This window comes from Ciconia boyciana, chromosome 17, assembly GCF_034638445.1.
Source record: "Ciconia boyciana chromosome 17, ASM3463844v1, whole genome shotgun sequence".
Taxonomy (NCBI): Eukaryota; Metazoa; Chordata; class Aves; order Ciconiiformes; family Ciconiidae; genus Ciconia; species Ciconia boyciana.
In genome coordinates, this window is record NC_132950.1 from 4,294,011 (window position 1) to 4,315,291 (window position 21,281).

Below are 21,281 nucleotides of genomic sequence, written 5' to 3' on the forward strand. Positions count from 1 at the left end.
TTGAGCCAGCTGGCACAAGACTTTCATTACCGTCACCCAAGCAGCATGGCGTGTGAGTTGGATGCTGCTCCCAGCACCGCCACTCCTGACCTGGCCAGCCACTTCCCCTCTGTGCCCATCTCCTTCCCATCCCAGTTTGTTGTTATTTAAACTGTGTGCCAGGTTTGCAGAAGCGCCTGGCTGACACTGCATTGCAAAGCCCTGGGATGTCAGGCACAGTTCTGAAAGCGCAGCCTATGCTCCTTTGCCCCGCAGGCACTTGTGCTCATTTTCTCCTCTGAGCAGTCAAGGTCAGAGATTGTCACTGTCCCTAACGCTCATGTCAAGCACATGGATGTTCTGGTCTGGGAGGCATACATGTTCATTGACCCTAGTGTTTGATGGCTTTGATTTTTGCAAAGGTTGTGTTTCTTGTTTCTTTGTTCAACATTCATATTCTTCCTGTGCCTAACAGTCAGCAGTGCCCAGACCTGCTGGGTACCAGACTGAGATGGGCACTGAACAAACACAGAGCATCTGGCAAATGGCCCGTGTTTTTCCTCTACTTTTATTAGATTGTGCAAAGGCAGGGAATGTGTTTTACAAGATAAACAGTTATTTGATATGGGAATTGGTTTGTGGTTTTGTTTTGGTTTTTTTACTTTCCTGTACAGAAGAAATAATAAAAAGCCTAGAGTACCTGTTTGCCTAGTGTAACTCCCTCAGTTTTCACAGAGTTAGCTCCAGGGATGTACTTGTATGGCCTGTGTGTATTTGTGGCCTGTATTTTTTTTGAGGCCTTGGGAATCTGAGGCCTGTGGTATCAGGCATGATACCAGACACCTGCATGAAAGGCACCTCATCATCTCCTGAAGGGAAACTTCACTCCCTCCCCTCACTTTTTTTTTGCTCTCCCTATATTACCATAATGAAATGTCAGCTTGGCACCAGCTTTGCTGTGGAGCAGATGTCTCCTTGTAATTACTGTTGTTGCAGGGTTTTCAGTGTTTATCCTGACTGTCTAGCCGGGCTGTTACATCATTCACTGGCTCACATCACAGCGTGGCCACGCAATTGCTGCACATCTGGAAGAGGATGTAAGCGCCAGTGCTCTCCAGCGAGCTTGACTGCTGGGTCTCCAGATCAGCTCTTTAATGTGCTAAGGACAGCATCCCCTGGCAGTGCTTTAAACTAAGGAGACGTCCTTGCAGAAAAAGTATCTGCAAGTGTGACTTCCCCTCCCCAGACACAGCCTGCTGGAAAGTTGGCTTGAAAAGAGCGGAACAGTTGCATGAAGTTTGTTCGTTCTTGGTCCTAAAACACAAGCTGGGATGCTCCATAGGGCAGGCTGCCTTTGCGGCCATGTGTTGACCAGGTTTGTAAAGCAGGAAGGGGTTAGACCAGCATTTTCCCCACCCAATTGCATATTTCCTAGGAGATATGAAAAGTACTCTAGGGATGTATAAAAACAAACATGGTCCATTTGCAAGAAGGAAACATGAAAATAGTGGTTGGGGCTGGGGGAGGATGAGGGGTCCTGTTCCCCTGGGAAGGGCAGTAAAGACTTAGAGGATTTCCTCTCCTGTTCAGTAAAGTCTCGGGTTTTCTACAGTTCTGCTTTTGGGGTAATTTTGTGTTCTGAAACTTGGTTTTTTGGATTTTTTTTTAAAATTTGTTCTCCAAGTTCCTGAGAAGTCAGCCACTTTCCTATAACTCCTGCTGCTGCTTCACTCAGTGGCACAGAAATGGCTTGCTTGCAACCACAATATTGTGTCCCAGGTAGCTTGTAATGGGAGGGATTTTTGTTTGTTTTCAGTGAGTCTCAGCCTCCAAGCTCTTTGCAAGGGTTTCTTTCATTTTGGATGTACAAGCACTTCAGCTGGTGCCCACAGTTGGCCCTGTGGAGCTGGGACAGAGCTGGAGTCTTTGCCACAGCCTTGCGGAGTGAAGGGCCACGTGTAGGAGCAGCCTTTGCTCTGAAGGACTGCGTGGCAGAGGTTTGGCCATGGCCCTGAGTGCGAAAGTGGTCAGAGTGGCTGGCAGCTTTGAGGATTTGGGGTGATGCAGAACAAATTGAGATTGTTTCTCTGGGCCCCATTACAAAGCATGGCTAGAGAGAGCGCACTTTTTTGTGAGCACTGGCACCAACCAGCTGGTGATTGCTCCCTGGTCAAAGTTATCTTTTGAGTTGGAAATACCCACTGATTTCTGAGCTGTCGGCTGGACTTGGCGCTCCGCTGATAGTTGTCTTATTTTGCCTAAATATCTCCTCTGGGCTTGTTTCATTCTGCCTGTGGTTCTGCCCCTTTTGATTAGCTTTGGCACTGCAGTTTCAAAATAAACAAATGGGTAAAGAACTGGCTGGATGGCTGGGCCCAAAGAGCGGTGGTGAATGGAGTTTACTCCAGTTGGCAGCCGGTCACAAGTGGTGCTCCCCAGGGCTCTGTGCTGGGGCCAGTTCTGTTTAATATCTTCATCAATGATCTGGACGAGGGGATCGAGTGCACCCTCAGTAAGTTTGCAGATGACACCAAGTTGCGTGGGAGTGTTGATCTGCTTGAGGGTAGGAAGGCTCTGCAGAGGGACCTGGACAGGCTGGATTGATGGGCTGGGGCCAATTGTATGAGGTTCAACAAGGCTCAGTGCTGGGTCCTGCACTTGGGCCACAGCAACCCCAGGCAATGCTACGGGCTTGGGGAAGAGTGGCTGGAAAGCTGCCTGGCAGAGAAGGACCTGGGGTGTTGGTTGACAGCTGCCTGAATATGAGCCAGCAGTGTGGCCAGGTGGCCAAGAAGGCCAATGGCATCCTGGCTTGTATCACAAATAGTATGGCCAGCAGGACTAGGGCAGTGATCGTCCCCCTGTACTTGGCACTGGTGAGGCCGCACCTCGAATCCTGTGTTCAGTTTTGGGCCCCCCACTACAAGAGAGACATTGAGGGGCTGGAGCGTGTCCAGAGAAGGGCAACGAAGCTGGGGAAGGGTCTGGAGCACAAGGCTGATGGGGAGCGGCTGAGGGAACTGGGGTTGTTTAGCCTGGAGAAAAGGAGGCTGAGGGGAGATCTTATTGGTCTCTACAACTGCCTGAAAGGAGGCTGTAGAGAGGTGGGGGTCGGTCTCTTCTCCCAGTTAACAAGCCATAGGACGAGAGGAAATGGCCTCAAGTCGTGTCAGGAGAGGTTTAGACTGGATATTAGGAAATTTTAGTTCACAGAAAGGGTTGTCAAGCATTGGAACAGGCTGCTCAGGGAAGTGGTTGAGTCAGCAGCCCTGGAGGTATTTAAAAGACGTTTGGATGAGGTGCTTAGGGACATGGTGTAGTGGTGGGCTTGGTACTGTTAGGTTTACGGTTGGACTCAATGATCTTAAAGGTCTTTTCCAACCTATATGATTCTGTGATTCTGTGAAATTAAAAATTAACCTTTTTATTTGGATCCCATAAACCTTTAATACAGCAAGTTGCCCAATCCATTAGCTGGTCTGATGAGGTCAAGCAAATCTGCAAGACTTGAGTGATTTCGTTCTCTAACAGCTCTGCTCAGTCCTGCTGTTTCTGGGTTCGTGTCCGTTCTTTGCATAATTACTGGTGACAGATGTATTTGAGTGTTGTACTCCGGTGTACGTCCCAGTGAGACACCAAAAAGGAATGGCTATAGGAAATGGCACTTCTATGTTATACTATGTACCCCACTCAAAGCTGCTGCTGGATGCCTGAGTTTGCACCTTTATTTTCATCCTCCTGGAAAGGTTTCCCCTGGGTGTGTTGGCTGCTGTGACAGACCATGCTCCTGGTTTTTTTTCTGTTTTTTTGGGTTTTTAGTGCACTACCAGAAGATCATTCACCGGGACATCAAGCCTTCCAACTTACTCTTAGGAGATGATGGGCACGTCAAAATCGCTGATTTTGGAGTCAGCAATCAATTTGAAGGGAACGATGCCCAGCTTTCCAGCACGGCAGGGACACCAGCCTTCATGGCACCGGAGGCCATTTCAGACACTGGCAAAAGTTTCAGTGGAAAGGTAGGTCTTTGCTCATAGCTGATGTCTGCTGGGACCCCCAGGCATGGCACAAAGGGCAGCACCACACCTGCATCCTTTGTGTGTTGCCCACCCAGGGACTGGGGTGGTTATTGAGTAAAACGGAAGCTCATTCTGTGTTCAGTCCAGGCAAAATTTACATTGCTAGTTCTGTGCAGTGGGCAGACAGACTTTGCTGTGGATCCCTGCCCAGACAGGAACCATGTTAGAGCCCTTTCCCTGCCCAAAGGGAAAGGAGGAAACTCCTGATTCCCTTCCAAAATAGAGACACACGGGGGGCTGCTGGGCACCAAGGTCACGTCTTGATCCCCTGAAAGCGAGGAGCACTGCCAAGCACTGTGGTGCAGATGTGGGGATAGGGTCTAGTGGGGTGGGTTTTTTTTTTTTTGTCTGGAAGCAGACTTTGGAGATTCTGCTCCTCTTTGATGTTCAGCCTTGAATGGTGTCATCCCCTGTAAGAAGGGGCTGCTTGCTGGTCAGTGGGCTCCACAGCAAGGACAGGGGTGGCAGCGTCTGGCCCAGCACAGTCCTCGTTCCCCAGGCATGCTACAGATGCCTTTGGGAGCGCAACTTCAGAGAGACTCTGCACAATAAAATAGAAAATATTAAATGCACACAAATAATGTTCTGTGAGTCGGTGGGAAAATCCAGGTCATTCAGATCATCTCTGTGTTGCATCTCATTTACTGCCTGTACATGCTTTCTTTCAGGCACTTGATGTATGGGCCATGGGAATTACCCTGTACTGCTTTGTTTATGGGAAGGTAAGCTGGCTTTCAGACGCTGGAGCCCTGCATGGAAGTGTCTGCCTGCCTGGCTTTTGACTCATTCCTTTCCAAATAAAGGCAAATATTAGAAACAAAGACCTACCTTCTGCAAGCTCCTGTTTTCCCAAATCACCCTGCAGATGAGAAGGGACTGATGTTGTGATCTGTGGAAAGTATGGTTTCTAGAGTTGGACCCTGTACTCAGAGCAGCATCAGTAGCACCAACAATGGTTTGTCGGGGTTATCCGTATTGCCTGTATTTAGAAACAAGCCAGACAGTGTAAGGAGAGAGGCATAGATTTGATCCCAAGCTATTGCAGCACTTTAGCAATCCAGATTACAGAAAGCTCTGTCTGCCAGAGCTGAGCTGGGCCAGATGGAGTCCACTGTGGCAGAGCCAGCTCTTCAGAGCTGCCTTCTGCAAGCTCCATATCCTGTCATGGTTTTTCCCTCTCTTGTGGCCAGAAGCCCCTCGTCCCACCCATGCTCTCCCAGGGCAAGCAGTACAGCAGGTCCATGCAGTCTGTGTGTGTAGGTATGTTACCTGAACCTCCTGTCCAAGCATGGACCACTGCAGATCCCACCACACAGACATAAGGCATCCAGCTAAGGGGTAAGAAGTGGCTGGGGGGGGTGGCAGAGGCAGAACTATCTCTATTGCTGGTGTGATATCACTGAGTTAAGTCAGGATGGAAAATATTCTCTGACCTGTGTCTATAATGATGTCTCATTTGTGGCCAAATCCTCAAGCGATGGTGTATAACCTTGATTTTATATTCTGGTATAACCTCGTGGTGATTTTACTTTCCTGTGTGGCAAGCACTGAGGGAAAGAAAGAGGGAATATAAAGACAAATATAGACATTTGTCTGTTCCACGTGACCCTGTACAGTAAACATTGTACATTTTGTACCTATTTTATATTTCATAATTTAATCTGGCCAGGCAGGCTGGGATAGGGCCCACCAGCGGCTCACAACCCACTAAAGTATGCCTGCTCCTTCAGTTTTGATGCAGATATTCATAGGGCCTGTGAATATGCTGCTCCTGCATCTCCCACACAGTATTCACTGTGGCTTAGTTAACCTCCTGTCAGTCCTGCCTGCCCTGCTAGGTAGGAAGAGCCAGAACCTAGGTCTAAATTAATCCAGTGTAAAAACTTGTGCTGGAGAAAAATATGGTTTGAATCTATATATCTGAATTTACAGTGGAAAACCAGGTGTTTTAATAGTAATACCTAGCTCCAAATGATGCTTGTCACAGGGAGACCTCAAAGCAGTGATTACAAGCCAGGCGATACCAGTACATCCATTTTGCAGGTAGAAAAAGTGGAGCAGAGAAAGGAAAATGAGTAGTTCATGGTCACCTGGTAGGCTGGATAGAGGGGGGTATCCCAGTCCAGTTCTGTATTCCTTAGGTCCATCTGCTGTTCTTCTGCATTTATCATTTAATAAGGAATAAATCAATTTATTGTGTGTGGGGAGATCTTACTTATTTCCATCTCTGTGTAAAAATTGAGAGAGTGTGCAGAGAGAGTATACTTATGCTATGTGAACGACAAACGCCTGAGCAGTGCAAAGATTTCTGACAACTAGAAAATCTGTTTTGTTTTACAGTGCCCTTTTATAGATGAATATATTCTGGGTCTTCATAACAGGATCAAGAACAAGCCTGTAGAGTTCCCAGAAGAGTAAGTAAACTTTACTCAGCTACCGTAAAATAAAGTTCAGTCTTCAGCATTACTCACTGTGCAGTATAAATGCTGGTAGGTCACCACAGAGGGACAGACAAGGGTGGGTGAGGTGCTTTGTGTTCTCCTGGGTTCTTCACGTGGGTTTTGTGCTGATGATGTTGTTGAGGCATTACAGCTGCCTCTCTGCTCCTGTGTCCATATTGTGCAGATAAGGACTAAAGGAAATAGCTCTTGAAATCCTTGGAAGCGGAGGGGTTTCAGTATGGGTCTAGTAAGTTCTGCCCCAGCTACTTGACCCTGGAGATGCTGGAAGCATGGTTTGGTTGGGATTTTGTTTCTCCCATGTGGTAGCCACTGGAATCACTCAATGTATTAGTTTCCAAAAGCAATGTGGTTTATAGACCTTGGTCTCAGTCTAAGTAAACACATGCTGCTTCTGTGGACTTACCTTGGAGCTGGCGGAAGTATCTGATGGAAGGAGGCTTGTCCTGAGGTATACAACCACAGCTTGGTGCATCCCCAGTCCTCTGCCTCCTCCAGCACACTCCAGGAACATATGGGTTTGTCTTTTGTGCTGGAGGACTGGGGCTAGTTTTGAAAAAACTTTTTTCAAAACTAGAAATTAATTTACCCATTTGAAACTGAGAAGCTGCATCCCCCTTGCCCCCACTTTGGTCAGTGAAGGAAACCTATGTTGGCCACCGTCAGAGCTGTATGGTGGAGACTACTGGGCTGTGTTAGGTGGGATGGCCGGCCGCACAGTCACAGTGCGTCCTCTAACCCACAACAGTGCACTCAGCGGTGAGGAGGGACAAGCCAAGGCCGCTCGCGTGCCATTGGAGCAGTGGGAAGTTCAGCTGTGGCACTGAGTAGTGAGCGTTTGTGGTCTTGTCAGATGAGGCTGGCAGGAGATGACCACACACAATGCGTGCTCAGTCTCTGCCACCAAGTCACCGTGCCTTCCCCTTCATGTATTGGCTGCTCCTTGGTATTTCCTCCATCTTCAGGCCTCTGGTGACTTTCTGTTGGTGATTAATTTGTTTCTCCTAGTTGCTATCAGATGAAGTAGCTAAAGCTGGACTCCTTATCTGCCTTCCCAAATCAGCACAGTAGTCAAGCAAAGAATTTTTGACCTTCTTGACCCAATCGTTCATTCTAATAACAACTTAGAGATAAAATGACTTGATTTGAAACATGCATGAAGAAATTAAAACTCTAATGAAAGGCACATCTGGTATTAGAGAGGAAGGGAGGGATATTGTCAGGCAGCCTGTGATATGTGCATGTATCCACTGTCTATTGCATGAATTATTTGTGAGATGCTCACTGAATTTTTCGACACCTTCAGCAAAGGGCTGGACCTCTGCCTTGGCAGTCCCAGGCTTCCTTCTGAGTTTGCACAAAGCAATGGATACTCAGGTTGTCCTGTTTTAGACATCTGCTTTAGATGGGATGACTTATGCCCCAGGCTTCACGGGCTGTATTAATTACCTCTCCATTGACTATGAAGCACAGCCACTGCAGATAGCTCAGACGGAGCCATCTCCACTCAGGCTGATGGAGCTCACGCCGAGGACTGTGTGGAGCGCACCTCCCAAGGACCTGTGGCCACAAGGTCAGGCCACTTGTTTGATGGCAAATGCAGGCCCCAGTCGTTGGTATAGAGCAACTCTGGCAAGCCAGCCCCATGCTGTTGGTGAGGTTTTACAGCTAACCAGGCTTCAGGCATTAAGAGCACAAAGGCCGGTCATGCCACATCGCTGTGTTCCCACTGGTTGCTCTGCAGTCAGGGCAGGACTTTGTCTTCACAGCACTGCAGCAAAAAAAAAGTAATGTTTGTTTTCCTGGCATGGTCTCTGCTTGCTTGGGTCCTGGCAAAATGCCCGTCCTCTCTCAGCCATCATATATTTGGGTTAGCAGTCAGCTTATAAGTGACTGTTCCCATCTGTCTCTGCAGTAAGTTATTAACATTTAATGGGCTAACTGGGTTGTGCTAAGAACCTTTTCTTCATTCAGACATTTCCTTCAGCGATAATTGGGCTGCATGATTTATTTGGATTTCTTGGTGACCTGCTTTCCCAGTCTAAAAAAAGCTGCACCCCTTGTTAGGTTGTTGGAGGAGCAGAGAGTTATAGGGTGTTGACAGCTGTCTAAACTACATCTATTTGTTAGATAAAGGCAGTAACAGATGCACATAAAGCTGGAATTCACTGGACTGGATCCACCCTGACCTCCCACAGAATTAGCACCTCGCTACAGTTAGGAATATTTTGGTTTCAATTTATTTCACCATGGCTACAAAAGACACATTCCTGTTTGCAGACAGTCCATGGAAACTCATTGCCTGTTTCCTGACAACCTTTAGGACAGAGATGGAGCTGACTGTACCATTGTCATTGTCCCTTCCCTTTCCTTAGAGACGCTGGGGTAAATATTTATTGCTCTGGAGTTCTCATTCATGTCAGTGAGTCCTTGGCATGACAGAAGGTAGATGGGGTTAGCTCACACCCTGATGATCCTGGCATGACTAAAAAGCAAGCTGGAGGAGTTTCTGTCCAGACATGTATTAAGAGAGCCAGAAGCTCTGCAGAGTCCCTCCTGGTGAAGAGCTGAAGTTTAGGACAATGTTCTCTGACCTGCGGGCACCCTGTAAAATGATCTATGGTGCTGGCAGCCCTCCCAAATGCATGCTGAGCTCTGTGATGCTTGGCATTTTCTTGAGCTGTTACAGGACTATGACTGAGAAATTCCAGATAGCGTAGGCTTTTCAGATGAAAAATGCCATTGGGTACAGCATGCACCATGGCAGAATGGAGAGAAGGAAAAACAGAGACAGGGTGATGCGGTCTGTTACCTGGCTATAACCCACCTCAAACTTTTTGTGGTCCTGTTTACAGGGCTTTTCCTTATGACCTTAATCCTATATTGTGTAGAAATCAATCTGGTGCCCACAAATGTTAGGTGATTATATATTCTATTTCTTGTATTTTAAATAAAGCCGTTGCCAGTTGGCACAGGTCTGATGTTAAGTATTTTAAAAACACCATCTCACCTGCATCTCAGTGTGGTCGTCCCTTAGGAGTCTGTTTATTCTGACCTGCTGAATGCACTGTCACTCCCCATAGCCTGGAGTTCATGTCCAGAGCAGCACAGTTCTTCCCATTCCCACCTAAATTGTCACCTGCAGTGCAGCCCGGGCAGTGGGAAGTCTCCGAGGACTCATCCTGCCATTCCCCTTGCCTGGGCCATACTGCCTGTGTAACGCAGACCCTTGATGCAACTCTGAAAGTGTTCAGACTTTAAACTGAGCCCACGTTTTGTCCCTTCCCACTGAACGAGTAGTGTTTGCTTGTGGTTGTTTGTTAAAGATCCCATAACCAAAGTGCATGTAAAACATTCACAAATTATTAAACAGCTGTTTGGTTTTCATCAGACTAAAATACTCCTTACTGTGATATGGTCTTCATTTAGGTTTGTGATAATTTATTCCCTTCTCTGCTTGGGGAGGGTGCAGAGGAGGTGTGCACAGTACCTTGTCCTCATCAGTGTTTTCAATCTGAAATCCAGCCCTGCTGGGGAGTGACATTTTATGCTGACGAATCCCATCTCCATGCAGAAACGGAGCTCCTCAAGTCATTCGTGATACAGACTTTAAACTGCCTAATACAATTCTGTCATGCTGGCATTTTATTTCAGTAGCACTTTGATCGTACAGATCGCGTGTGCTTTAAAGACGTTGCCTGTATCATTAGCAACAGAAGTCATTGAAGCCTTTGGACTAGAGGGACAGACTGCAGGACCAAGGGCTCTGTGTGAATAGGATGCCTTCTGGGTTCAGGCAGATGCATTTCTCTTTGTCATGTCTGTTCGTTTCCCTCCTTTTGTTACCCCAAGGCTGATCTATACAGGTGGGAAATACTGAGTTACCAAACTGGCTGCCATTAGTCTTCATAGAAGCAATTTAATTAACCCAACCTGCAAGCTTAGCTGGGAACTTGAATGTCAAATGGGGATGTTTCATCCAGCACATGGTTGCTCACGATGCAGGTTCGACAAATCATGTTGTGCCCTTCTTGTGTCATAGAGCCCAGCTCCAGTTCTGCTCTCAATAACACTTTGTTGTCCCAGAATCTGTCCTCTGAAATTCCCCTATAATGTGTTGTCTTTAAAAATGTCCTTAGATCCATTCACCTGATCCCTTGTGCCGCATTTTGAGAGTGTGCAGCTGTGTTAGTGGGCAGAACAGGATAACTAAACCCTGTAGCAGTGACCATGATGCCTGAGAAGGAACCAAGCCAACTAGACCTTCCTTTCTCAAGCCGGGTTTGCAGAGAAAATGCCTTCTGAGCGGAGCAGATTCCCTACTGAGTAACCACAGTAAGGACTATGCATGCCTTGAGCACTGACAATTCTCTTGTTAACTGTATACTGCTATTTTCTTTACTCAGAACACAGATAAGTGAAGAGCTCAAGGAACTGATCCTACACATGCTCGATAAAAATCCAGAAACGAGGATAACAGTCCCTGAAATTAAGGTAAATTGGACATTGATATTATAGTCTCTTGTCTCAGCTGATTTTGTTGTTCCTTTGGTATCTTCTAATGAGGCAGAATTGTTCCTGGTGTTTGTTTTGGGAGCTTTCTCTGGCATGCCACATCAGGAAGGTAGAGTGCTCATTTTGCAGCATGTAACAGCTCTGTCGCTACTGCTTGTTGGGGAATATTGACAAAAGCTTTCCTGTTTACTTATTGAAATTAAAATTACTCAAAAGCTGGCTGATCCTCAGTGAATCCCTCGGAGAATCGACATTGTCATGGGGACTGCTTGCTGCAGAGTCTGTGCTGTCAGTGTTGGACCTGTGTTACAGGGGCTGAAAGTGCATTCCTCTGGTGCTTGCATGGTCAATGGCCTCCAGGCAGCACATTTGTTTCTATCAGCTTTATTTGGGGGGTGCTTATTAACACAGGGAGTGACTAGGACTGGTAAAGCAGTGCTTCACAAGGCTTGGCTTTGTTCTGCTTTTGCATGGGCTTTCTGTGCTCATGTTACCCCCCCACCAAGGCTTTGGCCCTGCTGGAGGCTCTCAAGATTTCCACAGAGATCCATCAGCATCCTCTGCAGGGCACGCAACTCTTCTTCGCTGTCTCAGGCCAACACCAGCATGTTTGCCACCAAAGCTGACAGTAGGAAGGTTGAACTTCAAGAAGAAATGTGATATTGCTTCCCTCCATGCCCAGGAGGCCACAGCTGGTGATGGCGGGAAGTGCTTTGGAGCTGTATTAAGTGATTTCACTTGGCAGCTCTTGCATGCACTTCATGTGAAAACCTGAGCCCTGTAAGAACCCTGAGGAGAAGAGCAGAGCAGGGTGCTGGATCTTACCGCTGGCCGTGCACTGAAGATGCTTGATGTGCTTGAGTACTTGTGTTTGAAGCTTAAAGAGCATGTGTCTCTTGCACCGGGCTGGCAATGCCTTGAGCGCTGCTTTTCTCATGTTCTCAACCAAGGAAACCATCCCATGAGAGGCAACAGAAAAAGGGCAGCTTTCTTCTGTTGTTCCCTCAAGAAAGATGATGGCCAAGCAGCTTCTTGGCAGAGGTGGCTGTGGAGTGACTGCCACAATCACTGAAGACCCTGGCCAGAGGAATCCAAACCAGAGAGTACAGAAGAGCCCGACATGTGCAGCTGATGCAATCCAGATGAGGAGATGACACTCTCTCTCCGTATTTGCCTTCACAGACTAATCCCAAGGAGCTGCTTTGCTCTGAAGTAGCATACAGCTGGCCGCATGGCATCGGGGCTCCAGCCTTGGCTTCCTGCATAGTCAGATGTTTCTAAGTGGCTGTTCCAAGCTGCCTTCTCCTCCTCCCTGGATTCCTTCCATTTTGTTTTCCCCTGTTTTCACACTCTCCTCCTCTTCCTCTTTCATGTTCCTTACTTGTCAGATAAAATCCTGACGTGACTGCAGACGTTCTTGTGCTGGCAAGCGTTAGCTCCATGCTGCATCTCCTATGTGTTCATGTATAGTTGATAAATCTTTGATGTCAACATTGAAGATAAACATGGCAAAAGCTGGAAGGAGGCGGTAAAATTATATAAAGTGGTTAGGCTGGACAAATATCTTAACTGCTCTGCCAACTGGGTTTGGAATTGCTGTTCACCGTGAAAATAAATCAAGCAAATAATTTTGTATGAGGAACATTGAACATATGGCTAGGCAGTCCTCTCCCTAGCTGAAATGTTTGCAAGCCCCAGGTAGACTGGAGGGTTTAGTGCACTGGTTTCACTTAAGGCTGGATACGCGTTGCCTTTGAATGAAAAGGTGCTGTGCCTTTGAAAAGAGTTATTATAAGCACAATTAATGATCTTTGGAAAGCACAACTTAAGTGCTGTAAAGGAGCTCATCGCTAAGCCCTTGGAGAACACTCTGGACACCTGCATCCAACTTATTGGAATGGCAGTAGGCAGTAAGCATCCATCCTAATTAAACTTCTTGTCCTGGAAGGTGAGGCAGGCATTTCTAGCCCCAACAGTGGAGGATATTATTTCTGACAGGCAAAACATCCAGCCCTGGATGTGGGTAGCAGAGAGCCTTGCCCTGTCCTGCCATCAGCTCCCTTCCACAGCAGCATGGCAGCAACAAGGAGGGATGGGGGGAAACTGCCTCCTTCCTCCTTTGTGTGGGTGTGTAGAGGTTTACATGGTGTCCAGGTGGCAGTGTGTTATTTCACTGTTCACGTAGGCAGGAGCCATTGCAGCAGCGTGAGTCCTCAGCACTCAAACCCAAGTACTCCATTTTAAGCACCTAAACCCTTGTTTGTGCAGATGCATAAATAATCTTGATTCTCCCAGGTAGCGAGCATGTGTAACCGTAGATGAAATGCGTGCATATAGGAGAAAAAGATTAAAAGGCTCTGGATAACTCAGATTTTCAAAGTGTTTCAAACTTGATTCAGAGGGTGCTGGCTCCCTCCAAGATGCTGGCTGGTGGCAGTGGGTGTGACAGCACTGGGCTTTAGGGGATGCCATCTGGCCAGGCACCAGATTGCAGTGATTTCCAAGGGAGCTGGTTGAGCTGCCTTGGTGTAAGTGGGAAACAGAGCAGTACCAACAGGCAGCTTACCCCCATGATCAGTCCTGTGTCCCTGTTTCCCTCTCATCACCAACATCATTGTGCTCTGCCATAGAAGGGAGACCTACAGCTGTGTCTGTGTTTCTCCCCACGCAGGTGCATCCGTGGCTAACCAAGGGTGGTGAGGAGCCCCTGCCACTGGAGGAAGAGCACTGTACTGTGGTGGAGGTGACAGAGGAGGAGGTGAAGAACTCAGTGAAGACAATCCCGAGTTTGCCAGCTGTGGTATGTATAAACCGCAACCGCATCCTCTGCATGGGTCAAGAGCGCGACACTTTGCTGAAGCTCTCAACTGGTGAAGGAGGTTTGGAAGAGGGTACGCGTCTGCTCCTGGCATGAGAAACTTGGTCTTTCAACCCAGTGTGAACTTGCTGTGTCTGAGTACTGCGGCAGCCTGACTCTGCAGGGCCTGACCATGTGAGCAGTCCTGTTTATATCTGTCTGGCTGCTCTCATAAGAGCTGTACGGTCCCACCCTCAGAGTGTCTGGCATCAGACATCCCAGAACACCAGAAGCATCCCAAGTGTGTTTTGTTTCATTAAACCAGAGGTTGCAAGACAGCTCATTTGAATCCTCAAAATGAAGGCTCCAAACCTGGAGGTGACCTGGCCAGAGAAGCAGGGAGAGGACATCTGCCAGTGGAGCCTTGGGGGACCACAAGTGGGTGTTCAGGGCGCTCTCGGCAGTTTGTATGTAGACAGCTAGAGGTCTGCTCTAGGCGATTACTATGATGCAGGTGCCTTTGAGGGTTCCTTGTACTGGGGAGAGGGGTGCTGAGCACAGTGAGGACCCATTTTTCAAAACTCTTGTGGTGTGATGTTAATACAGACACTTGCCCCAAAAGCCAGCTGAGGGAATGAAAACCATCCTTTCCCCTTGACAGCAGGACCTTTGCCTTTGAACCCACAGGAGCTGGCAGCACTCTCTGCACAGTGCCTGCCTGGGAGGATGGCCGAGGAGAGCTCTGACTTTCAAGAGCCTCTTTCTCACGGCCTTGGACCACCACAAGTGGCAGGCAGTGGTCAGCAGCATCTGCTTCACCTCTTGCCAGCAATGGTCTGCATCCAGGCGTCTGAGCTCACTGCCTGAGGGAGTGGCCTTGAGACTGCCTGGAACTCATATAGCTGTTCTGTGGGTTTCTCTAGTTTGTGGTCTAGCTGTAATTCTGTTAAATGTCAGTTGACTTATTAAAGAAGCTGCTGTTAGACTCCTCTGAACTAGCTTCAAGGGGGTGATATGTCAGTCCTGCTGTTCTCACTGGTCTGTTTTCCTTCCTCAAAGATCCTAGTGAAGGCCATGCTAAGAAAACGCTCCTTTGGAAATCCGTTCGAGGTTCAGACCAGGCGGGAGGAGAGGTCCATGTCTGCTCCAGGGAACTTACTGATGTATGTATATACAGCTTTACCTGGCTCTGCTGCACATGCAGGATAAAGGTGTGTGGGGAGGATGAAGGAAGCAGTTTGCAAATATTTTCTGTAGCATTTAAGGACAAAACTCCCTTCTAAATCAAATACCGAGGCTAAAATCGACCTCAGGTTCTCTAGGGTTAAAATAAATGCAGTAAAGCAGCCTAAGTACTCTTTTTTTAATAGATGCAGTTCTCTCTAAGGTGGGTTTCTCCTAAACACATGTAAGGTGCTAAACTTGTGCCTGGTTTTTAACCTGTTAGTTTATAATACGCTGTGATCAAAGATCCATTAGAGATTAGTAAACTAAAATGTTTAATTAGAGTCTAGCCTAGATATGTATTGGAGGGTTTAATTCTTCTCTCCTTTTTATGGGCAACAGAAAAGGCACCAAATGAGCAGTTAGCATGTTTTATAAGCTGGAAATGAGATGATGTGGCTTGTCTGGGGCCCAAGTCTGGGCAGAGACACCGTGGAGATGCATGAGCAAACAGCAGAGAACACTTTGACATTGCTCTTTCATTTGAGAAAACATACAGTATTTTTTCACACCCAGTTGTGAAATGGTGGAACGTGTTGCAGTGGAATAGTTTGGAGGCTGGATATAAATGGCTATGCTGGGATTAAAAAGGGAGTAGACAAATTACTATTAGATTCATCAAATTTTTTTTTAAACACAATGGTCTTGGATATTCAGGGGGCGGCAAGGATTTCTGTCCTCTACTTAGCTCTTACTCTTTCTCCCTCATGCTGGTTACCAATCCCTTTCAGAGCCAGGATTCTGGGCCATCAGTCCAGTAACAGATGGACCATTAGCCTGGCCTGGGACAATTATTTTCATGTTCTCACCTTGCAGAATCTGTAAGGCTGCAGTTCATAACAAAGCTGTGTTGTCCCAGAAGGATCCTTTTTCCACCCAAAATCCCGTACCATGCCTAGCAGACTCCCGCGAGGGTGTGCAAAGAGTCTCACTGCACCTTTGACAATGCAAATAGAGGAGTGTGTGTCTCTCACAAGTGTACGGGGATTTAAGGGCTCAGCTCAATTAAGGATGATGATGCTTTAGGGCCTGACTATGTATTGGAGACTTCAGTAAAGGCTTTGCCTTTGAGTCCAGGCCCACTTAATATTAGACAGCAGTTTAACAGTTAAACATCCCATAGACTGAGCGCTGCTGTGGGGACATACCTGAAGAGCATGGCAGTCACAGCTCCTTTGCCAGCTTAGCACAAGGGATTTGTCCTCATTTGTTTCCCTTGGCTCATTGCCTTCCAAACTAGTTATTGCTAATTTGACACATAACGCTGCCCATATCTTCACTATCATTCCTCGTCACTGCATTGCATTGCTCTGAGATGGGAAAACTTTTACTAAATTTGAAGAAAAATGTATGCTTCCCACTGTCTAGGACAGCTAATTCAGAGCAAGGCAGGGTTTTTTCTTTTCAAGTTCTGCCTGCATTGATATTTCAAGGTGGTCTGCTGTTCTAGTACCTTGAGCTTGTTTCCAAAAGGGACCTGTTTCCTTCCACCTTCATCTGAGATGAAAAGCCCATGCCACTAACTAACTGGTGGGAAAACTTCTTGACCCTGATGCTGTGGCTGGTTCCAGCCTGGAGCCGGGTGCTTTATTATCTGCTCAGAATAAGTAAAGTTCATCTGATCTGATGTAGCTGTGAAGTTTCTGATTAGCCATGTTATCAATATATAATCCCTTTTAAAATCTTTTTAGGCCTTCAGACGAGCTGTAAGCCTCCATTTTTACTTTTATTTGTCTCCTTCCTAAAGTTGCTAGTCAAATTCTTCTCAGCTTATACAAAACCAGCAATTTTTGTGGTTTTCCCTGTCTCTACTCATTTCAACCCTATGTTTCCATTCAGGCCCCCTGTATGGGACTATACTAAAAGGTTTTTGAAAACTGTGTATAATTTCCACTGTTGTGCTGCTGTGTCCAGTGCGCCCTTGGTTTACAAGAACGTGTCAGGTCAGGGATGGAGCTGCAGCCATGTTGGGCTATCCTCTCCCCAGCAGTGTAAGCGCTTAGAGATGTCCAAAAAGAATGCGAATCGTCTTTGAATGTGCCAGTTCTCCGCTGCACTAACTTCTGCACTTAATTGGCACTCAGTCTCATGCCATCAGTGCCAATTTTTGGCAGTAACAATTGGCTTTATCCTAAATTAATTCACGCACAACTGGAGCTTTGAGAACATATATCAAAACCCTTCTGTTTAAAAGACAGACATTGGCTAGGTCTCTTCAACAAGAGTGTATGTTAAACACTACAGCAGGGATGCTTTTCTTTAAGGCATGTGGATTATTATTTCAAACTTTGAAAAATGCTGTACTGGTTAAATCTCATGAAAATTGCTCTAAATTTAAATAGGTTTGTTGACTCTAATGACATTGATTTTAAGTGAACTGAGTCTAAATGGGAATCTTCACTGTTCAGTGAGTTATCTCTTGATTACAGTGTTATTTCCACAGGGGCAAACAGAGATAGACACTCAGCCCATCCAGTTCTTAATTCATAGTGGGTTGTTCTGTAGTAAAACCACCCATAGAATCATCAAGGTTGGAAAAGACCTCTAAGATCATCTAGTCCAACCGTCAACCCAACACCTCCATGCCTACTAAACCATGTCCCAAAGTGCCACATCTACATGTTTTTTGAACTCCTCCAGAGATGGTGACTCCTCCACATCTCTGGGCAGCCTGTTCCAATGCTTGACAACCCTTTCAGTCAATAAATTTTTCCTAATATCCAATCTAAACCTCCCCTGGCACAACTTGAGGCCATTTCCTCTCGTCCTATGGCTTGTTACTTGGGAGAAGAGACCAACCCCCACCTCTCTACAGCCTCCTTTCAGGCAGTTGTAGAGAGCAATAAGATCTCCCCTCAGCCTCCTTTTCTCCAGGCTAAACAACCCCAGTTCCCTCAGCTGCTCCCCATCAGCCTTGTGCTCCAGACCCTTCCCCAGCTTCGTTGCCCTTCTCTGGACACGCTCCAGCCCCTCAATGTCTCTCTTGTAGTGGGGGGCCCAACACTGAACACAGGATTCGAGGTGCGGCCTCACCAGTGCCAAGTACAGGGGGACAATCACTGCCCTAGTCCTGCTGTTCACACTATTTGTGATATAAGCCAGGATGCTGTTGGCCTTCTTGGCCACCTGGCCACACTGCTGGCTCATATTCAGGCAGCTTTCAACCAACAGCCCCAGGTCCTTCTCTGCCAGGCAGCTTTCCAGCCACTCTTCCCCAAGCCCGTAGCATTGCCTGGGGTTGCTGTGGCCCAAGTGCAGGACCTTGCACTGAGCCTTGTTGAACCTCATACAATTGGCCCCAGCCCATCGATCCAGCCTGTCCAGGTCCCTCTGCAGAGCCTTCCTCCCCTCAAGCAGATCGACACTCCTGCCCACTTTGGTGTCATCTGCAAACTTACTGAGGGCGCATTCAACCCGTTAATCCAGATCATTGATAAAAATATTAAATAGGACTGGCCCCAATACTGAGCCCTGGGGAACACTGGGCTTAACAACCTTAATCTCATTTAAAATATAACATTAGTGCATGTTATGAATAGCACTGTGTTAGTTAAAATAAGTTTTGAGTGAGTCTGGATTACTATAAATTTCTAGGACCTAGCAGGAACAGATAATATTGATGTAGCATAAAGGCTCTGCAGAGTTCCTGCATGTCAGGCACCGTTTCCACCCCTGTAGCTGCACAGGGGACCCTGAAAGTGGGACTTGCCAGAAGGGCAGCACCTGCAGCCATCGCTACTCTCTGGCCATACTGCTGTGTGGTTGCCCACAAGGAGCTGAGAGAAAAACGAGCCACATGTTCCCAAGCTCTCCACCACAGAGCTTCTCCTCCCCTGTGGCAGTGTCTTTAGAGAGAGAGAAATCAGCTTTTGTAATATTGCATCTCCTTCTAGTTATAGGTAGAAAATAACTTGTTGTGTTTCTATATAAGAAAAAAGAAAAGCAATTAGAAAATGCCAGTTTCACCTTCAATTTATGTAATTAGGCTGCATGTGAAATTGCCAGAGCCCCACTCACTGCTGCTTCAAGCATCTTACATCTGTGCCCATACTGAGAATATAATATATTTTGAGGAAATCCTCTGACAGCTGAGTCTGCTTTCTGGTATTTGATGCCTAATTGATGGTTCTTAAAATGGATCTGTCCTTTAAGCTCACTCCTTGGGATTTGGAGAGGAGGAAACTAAATTATGTGGTTGAATCTTTTTTTTTAATTTCTGCCTGCATTACCTATACACAGTATGCTGGGCTCTGTTCTTGGAAATGCTTCGTGCAGAAGCTGCATGTGCAGAAGTCTTTGTGATAGCAGGAGGTCTTTCATGTTTGCCACAGCCTTTGTTCCTTTAGAGGACACCATTAAGAAACCAGTGATTTGAAATAGTTCTTAAATTAGAACTGGGAGGAGAGAGGGCTTTTTTAGCACTCCTTAGACCTGGAAGAAGCAAATCCTCTCCTGGGCGTTATTTATTGCGTTGTTTAATAGCACTGAAAAGTTAAAAAGGCAGCTGTTAAAATGCAGGCACATTCACCAGATAGAAGGGAACTAAAATGAAGATGCGCCCATTTAGCAATTCTTGTTTTGCCATGGCTGCCTCTCCCACGAGAGCACCTCTGCACACCTAGAAGCCATGTGTGAGTGCTGGTGGCTGTCACTTTACCCTGTCAGCTGCGCGGTAGCCAGGGCTGGGTGTCTGGGCCGCACCAGATCCTGCCTTTCAGCACTGGATCTCCCAGGAGATGCACTGATTCATTGAGCTTTGCAGATCCTGCAGACCATGGCCGGGTTCAAGCCTGTCATTAATGGTGGCTGCAGAAGCAACTGATTGTTTCTAATTTTTCCAGTTGCAGAGTATTTTTTAAACCCAGCTGTTTAGCATTCACAGCTAAGTTCTGGGTTTCTGTTAGCAGTGTTTGCTACATTTCTTCTGCCTGCTCCAGATTTCTCCTAATTGAGTCAGCACTGGCTTCACCACATTTTATTACTGTCATTTATTGCAGCTACTACCTATCAAATTAATTCCTGTGTTTTGACAGACCCAATTTACTTTCCCATTATGGCTGCTATTACTATTGATGAAATGCGGTTGTCATCTCCTGTATGGGGGATCAGTCTGTATTTAGAAAGCCTACCCTGCTTCCAGCCTTCCCAAAAAGAGAGCAAAAGAGCTGTCACTGCCCTTAGGGCCTTACTGTCCATGTAGGCTAGGCATGAGGAAGCCGGGGGGTGGGGGGAGAGGTAAAAAAGTGGCTGGCCCAGGTCCCCAAGCAGAAACATCTTCTCCCAAAGCAGCCCAGAGGTACCTGCCTCGTGGGGGCTTTGTGTTGAGAAAGTCCTAGGGCTCGGTGCCATAGGGCTGCTCAAAAATAGGCTGCAGAGATTCCCCTAGGGCAGCCAGGTTTACAGCATCATCTTTGACAGGGGAACAGCTGCAGATTGGGTTTAAATTTGCCAGATGTTTCCACTAAAGATGCTCCCTTGGTCTCTGCTAATGCTTAGTGTCTGTCACTCCAGTCCCTGGAAAACTTCGGGTCAGTAACACATAGATGCTATCAGAACAGAGTCAAACCCAACCAAAAGCCATATTCATTTTTACTGCAAAGAGAGAACCGTGTGTCTTGCGGTAAGAGCTATGCCCCCACAGTGCAGGTGGGTATCCTTGTAGTCTGCCTAAGGACCAAGGCACCCACCGTGGCACAGGATTTTCCTCTGGCAAAGACCCACCATCAGCCCCATGCTGGTGAGTGGCCACATGCTTGTGTGGCTCTGCCTGCGCTGAGCTCAGCCGCTGCACGCCCCATTGCGTGTGGTGGTGATGCCATGACTGTGATAGGACACAAAACCCCCAGAAATGCCAAATTACGTGGACCAGGAAAACACAGCTGGACATCAGCAGTGTGCTGGAAGCAACCTGGAGCTTTCAGCAGCAATCGGGGCTGGAGTGGGTTTGTAGCAGTGCTACCAGTGCCTGTCCTCATCTGTCCTTCGAGCTGCAAGTATACGTGACTGATGCTCCATCTGCCATTTCACTCTGCTTGCTAGGCTTGTTAGGTACAGAAATACAAGCTCCTTTGCCTGCTGCCATCGTCTTCATGATCACTTTCTTCCTTTGTCTCATTGTTTTGCTCTCAGGGACAGACTCCTCTTAAACACATCTGTATATTTGCATCCATCTTTAAGGTAATTCCGTGTTTGTGTTTCCCCTGGGTGTTGTAGAAATGTGTGTCCTCT

At 47.1% G+C, this 21,281-nt stretch overlaps 1 protein-coding gene across 7 annotated transcripts in view; it reads left to right on the forward strand.

The window, feature by feature from the left end:
• The window catches only part of CAMKK1 (calcium/calmodulin dependent protein kinase kinase 1), a 108,389-nt gene that overhangs the window by 82,059 nt on the left and 5,049 nt on the right, over positions 1-21,281 (forward strand). For 6 of the 7 annotated variants that reach the window (XM_072882397.1, XM_072882394.1, XM_072882398.1 and 3 more), the window contains 6 exons: positions 3,799-3,998; positions 4,727-4,780; positions 6,399-6,472; positions 10,924-11,011; positions 13,704-13,832; positions 14,889-14,992. In XM_072882397.1, coding sequence (XP_072738498.1) covers positions 3,799-3,998; positions 4,727-4,780; positions 6,399-6,472; positions 10,924-11,011; positions 13,704-13,832; positions 14,889-14,992 — 649 coding nt within the window. Of the gene's footprint in view, positions 1-3,798; positions 3,999-4,726; positions 4,781-6,398; positions 6,473-10,923; positions 11,012-13,703; positions 13,833-14,154; positions 14,268-14,888; positions 14,993-21,281 lie in introns of those variants that run through there. The other variant, XR_012045550.1, reaches the window with a different exon arrangement.